Source organism: Microtus ochrogaster, linkage group LG12 (assembly GCF_000317375.1).
Source record: "Microtus ochrogaster isolate Prairie Vole_2 linkage group LG12, MicOch1.0, whole genome shotgun sequence".
Classification (NCBI taxonomy): domain Eukaryota; kingdom Metazoa; phylum Chordata; class Mammalia; order Rodentia; family Cricetidae; genus Microtus; species Microtus ochrogaster.
In genome coordinates this window covers 4,770,124-4,774,773 of record NC_022036.1, presented here as the reverse complement: position 1 = coordinate 4,774,773, position 4,650 = coordinate 4,770,124, and the positions used below count along the sequence as shown (strand labels likewise).

Genomic DNA, 4,650 nt, shown 5'->3' with positions numbered 1-4,650 from the left:
AGAGAGAGAGAGAGAGAGAGAGAGAGAGAGAGAGAGAGAGAGAAGGTTGCCTGTGCTCCAATGGGTGGCCCTACATTTGTGTATATTCAGGCAACAGCAATTGGAAGCAGTGGCTGCTAAAGAAGGAGACCCAGAGGTGGGGAAAAGATGTGTGTAGAGGGGACTGAAGAAGTGAAAGGGCGAACTAGGGATATATATGATCAAGAGACACGTATGAAATTGTCAAAGGAGAGAGAGAGAGAGAGAGAGAGAGAGAGAGAGAGAGAGAGAGAGAGAGAGAGAGAAACAATCTGCAAAAGTGGAGAGTATTCCCCAGCACTCCGGAGAATTTCCTGCTAACATTTGCCTGCACCTGACTATGGCAGAGTGGGCAAAAACAAGTTATGCAAATTGAGGCAGGTGTCATTGAACTGGAAGTGATTTACATGTCTAGGGAGGCTGTCATTATTATCATTTTAAGTCTTGGGCACTGGACTTTGCTGCTGGTTGGGCTTTTGTATGAATCGAGGGCGAGAGTTTTCATGTCTTTGGTCCCAATGATGGTTTGGCTGTAGATTTTGTCTCCTCCTGTGCCCGTGTCTCAGTGCTCTGGAGCTTGTCTGAACAGCTCCTCCCTCAACAAGATGCCCTCCACACCCACAACCATCTTCATGATCATCTTTTGCCTGATGTCATTGGCTTTTATGTTACAGAATGGCTTCGTAATCATTGTGTTGGGCAGAGAGTGGATGCGGAACCGGGCCTTGCCAGCAGTTGACATGATTGTGGCCTCTCTTGCTTCTTCCCGGTTCTGCCTACATGGGATATCCATCCTGACCAATCTTTTGGCCTTCTTTGGTTTCTGTTACCAAGCAAACATTGTTAGCATCCTCTGGGACTTCACCAACACTCTCATTTTGTGGCTTACTGCCTGGCTTGCCGTCTTCTCTTCTACTGTGTGAAGATCTCCTCCTTCTCCCACCCTACCCTCTTTTGGCTCAAGTGGAGGATCTCTCGGTTAGTTCCCAGGATGCTGCTGGGCTCTCTTATCATGGGGGGCCTGTCAGGCATTATATCAGCCACTGGGAACATCATTGCTATCCAGATGATCATCTCCCAGGATTCCCTTGGGAATTGCACTCTTGGCCACACAACAATGGATTTCTTTTGGTACACTTACCTGTCGCATGTAGCGCTCTTGTGGTTCACTCCTTTCTTCCTGTTCCTAGTGTCCTTTATCTTGCTTATGTTCTCACTGCACCGGCACGTGGGGAAGATGAGGGACCATCGGCCTGAGCCTGGTGATCTCTGCACTCAGGCTCATACCATGGCTCTAAAATCCCTTACCTTCTTCTTCATCTTCTATATATTATTTTTTCTGTCCCTGATAAGTTTTACTACAAAAACCCAAACCTTGCCGAATCAGTGGCTTTGGCCCAGAGAAGTCATTATCTACGTGGGCATCTCTTTGAACTCCATCATCCTGATGCTTAGCAACCCCAAGCTGAGAAAGAGCCTGAAGATGATTTTAAAGCATCCGTGCTGCGCTAAGCTTTGAAGGCCTTGGTCCAAAGGTATCTCTTCTCTCAAGTGATCAGTGTCAGTCCTGTGACAAATGAGCTCACGTGTAGCAAGAATTTGTAAGGTCTTGTCCTTCTTTCTTTTCAACTACTTCCATGCTCCACATCTCCCCCCTAACTCTCTGTGTTTCTCTCGTCCCCTTCATTTCTAGTAGTTCCTGGTCAGTGTTCCAAATCACCCAGGCTTTTAATAGCCAATGGCCTCAGTTCCTCTGAGGCTCCTGTGTCTCTCTATGAAAGCAACCCAAATCCTATTCTCTGAGCCTCATTTCTGTCTGTACTCCCTCTAGGAAGACATGTAACCATTATCAGTTGCTTCCATGGCACAGATTCCTGCATGCCACCCACCTTGTGACCCCAACTGTCCCCCTCAGCTCTTTTCAGTTCTACTTTTTCTCTTCTTATTTCCTTTTTTTCTGTCCCTTCCTGATCTGTGCCACCCTCATCATTTGTACCCTGACTAAGGCTGATCCTACCAAAAGGCCCTTTTCAGATTGGCCTAGGAGACTGAGGGCTGTAAGAGTCTGTGCTTCTGCAGACCCTACCCATGACCTCATGTTCAGATGCTCTGTCTGATGTGGAAAGATGTTTAGGTTTTGGCCTATTGAAGACAGAAGGAAAACAAAGGAAATTCTCAGCTTTTGTTTTGTTTTGTGTTCGTGCTGGCCGTCTAGCCCTGGGCACTGCCCGTGCTAGACGAGGACTCAAGGACAGAACTATAAATTTATCCCTTGGCGTTTTTGAGATCAGTTCTCACATAGCTCAGGTTACTCACAATCCTCCTGCCTCAGCCTTCTGAGAGCTTTGATTATAGGCAAGCGGACAAGCCACGCTACAATTGTTAATTTTGATAATCTTATTTCTACTTCACTTGCCCAGGGGGCATTTCCTGGATGCTGTTGCTCAGGTTAACGTTCTACAGACTGGAATTTTGGGAAAGTGACATACTGGGAGAGGAAAGAAAAATATGGCCATTTCAATTTTCATTTACTTTTATTTTAAGTTCCTATCTTTTGGGGCATGTTTTACAATGCACACAATACAACAGTGAAGTGAATGTGGTTATAATAATAAATATGCATATAGTTGTGTCTTGCTTGGTTTAGGCTCTGCATCAGGGAATCATAGACTGCATGACTATTTCTTACAGTGCTAGAGTCTGAAATGTGGTGTGCCAGCATGGCTGGTTTCTGATGACATCCTCCTTCCTGATTGCAAACATCTATCTGTACACTAATGCGGCAGAGAGGAGTCTGGGATCATTTTATTAGTCCACCATTTCTTTCAGAGACACCATTATGGCCTCAAGTGAATTCCTGATGGAACTCAAGCATAATACTTAATATATGTGCATTTCTTTTGAAATTACTACGTGTGTTGTGTGTGTGTGTGTGTTTGTGTGTGCATGTGTGAATGCCCACCAAGGCCAGGAGACTCCAGTTATGGGCTGTGTGAGCCTGCTGACATGGGTGCTAGGAACCAGTTTTTGGGTCCCCCTGAAAGAGCAGCAAGCACTAAGTACTCCTTAACCATAAAGCTATCTTTCCAGGCTACATCCTTGTGTTTCTACTGCCTTTACCTTTGCCTTACTCTTCTGACATACAACACAGCATTTTATTCATCTCCACAATATTTTCCACACTTATTTATGGTGCGTGTGTGTTGAGAATGGGGGGCACATGATATGGTAGGCTGTGGAAGCCAGAGGATGGCTCTGAGAAATAGGGTTTCTCATTCCACCATGTGGGTCTTGGGGATCGAACTCAGCTTGTTAGGCTTGGTAGCAAGTGCCTTTACATGGTAAATCATGTAACCAGCCCTGCTGAACCCTTCTAAGAGTTCTTGGGAATGAGTAGAAAGATACATAGCAATTAAAAGACAGCTGTTTTCTCTTTTAAACTTTCTAATGCAGAACACTGAGTTAAAATTTCTATCCAGGACATCATTCTAGATTCTTTATCAAACTACTTTCATATTTACTCTTATACAGACTATGAACCAATGGTGGTGGTGCATATCTTTAATCCAAGCACTTGGGAGGCAGAGGCAGGTGGATTTCTGTGAGTTCAAGGCCAGCCTGGTCTACAGAGTGAGTTTCAGGACAGCCAAGAGCTGCTACACAGAGAAACCCTGTCTCGATGAAAGAAAAAGAAAAGACTATGAAAAACTCAAAATTATCAGACTTTGTGTCTACCTAAAAGCCAAATCTAAATAAGAGAAAGCAGGAATGATGAAAATCGCCGTAGAATATGAGGCTGCAGAGATGACTTAGTGGTAAGAGCACATACTGCTCTTGCAGAGGATTCAGATTCAGCTCCTAGCACCCACATGGTAGCTCCCAGCCATCTGTAACTCCAGTTCTAAGAGATCTGATAAGCTCTTAAGGACACCAGGCATACACATGGTGCATGTTCATACATTTACGCAAAAACACTCCTACACAAAAAAATATAGTAAGTAAATGTTAGGAGCACACCATAAAATGCATTATGTATTTAAATATAAAAGACTCCTCAGCTTTTTGAATGAATTTAATTTGCACATAATATACGCACAGTAAATGTTTGTGGTTTGTGATTTGTGCATGAAAGCACTCTGATGGCAGCTAATTCTCTGTTGCAGCCCGGTGCTCTTCATACCTTTATTATGGAATAGGAGATGCTTACAAATACCTGTTAAGGCAATGGAGGTTAATTGTACATCCTTAATCTTATGAGCCATCCACGGTGTAGGAGGAAGAAGGAAGGGATAGGAGTTTTCCCACCCTGTACGGTTTGTGGCTGCACACACTTCAGAGTTCAAAGACCCAGTCTGCCTCATTTTTCCAGGTTCCAGTAGAAAACAGTCAAGAGTCAGCCAAGGAAACCAGACACAGAAGAAAGTTTGGAACGCTGTTCCCTGGGAAGTGGCATTTTCACAGGAAGGTAGAATCACTGTGCTAATTTTGTGTGCCGTCCTTCCTTTACCCTTGAGATAGGATCTCTTCCTGAACAAGGAGTTCAACCCATCCCCAACTAGGCTGGTGACCAATCCCAGAATTCCTTGTGTCTCCCATACCCAGCAGGCAGATTGCAGGTTCTCATTAAATCTT

General features: G+C 44.5%; 1 protein-coding gene across 1 annotated transcript; it reads left to right on the top strand.

Moving 5' to 3' along the window:
- The first annotated feature begins 623 nt into the window (after positions 1 to 623).
- LOC102002604 (taste receptor type 2 member 143-like) lies at positions 624 to 1,537 on the top strand. The gene is given in 2 exon segments (XM_013352467.1): positions 624 to 926; positions 929 to 1,537. Coding segments are annotated over 2 exon segments (912 nt in total).
- Positions 1,538 to 4,650: the final 3,113 nt, after the last annotated feature.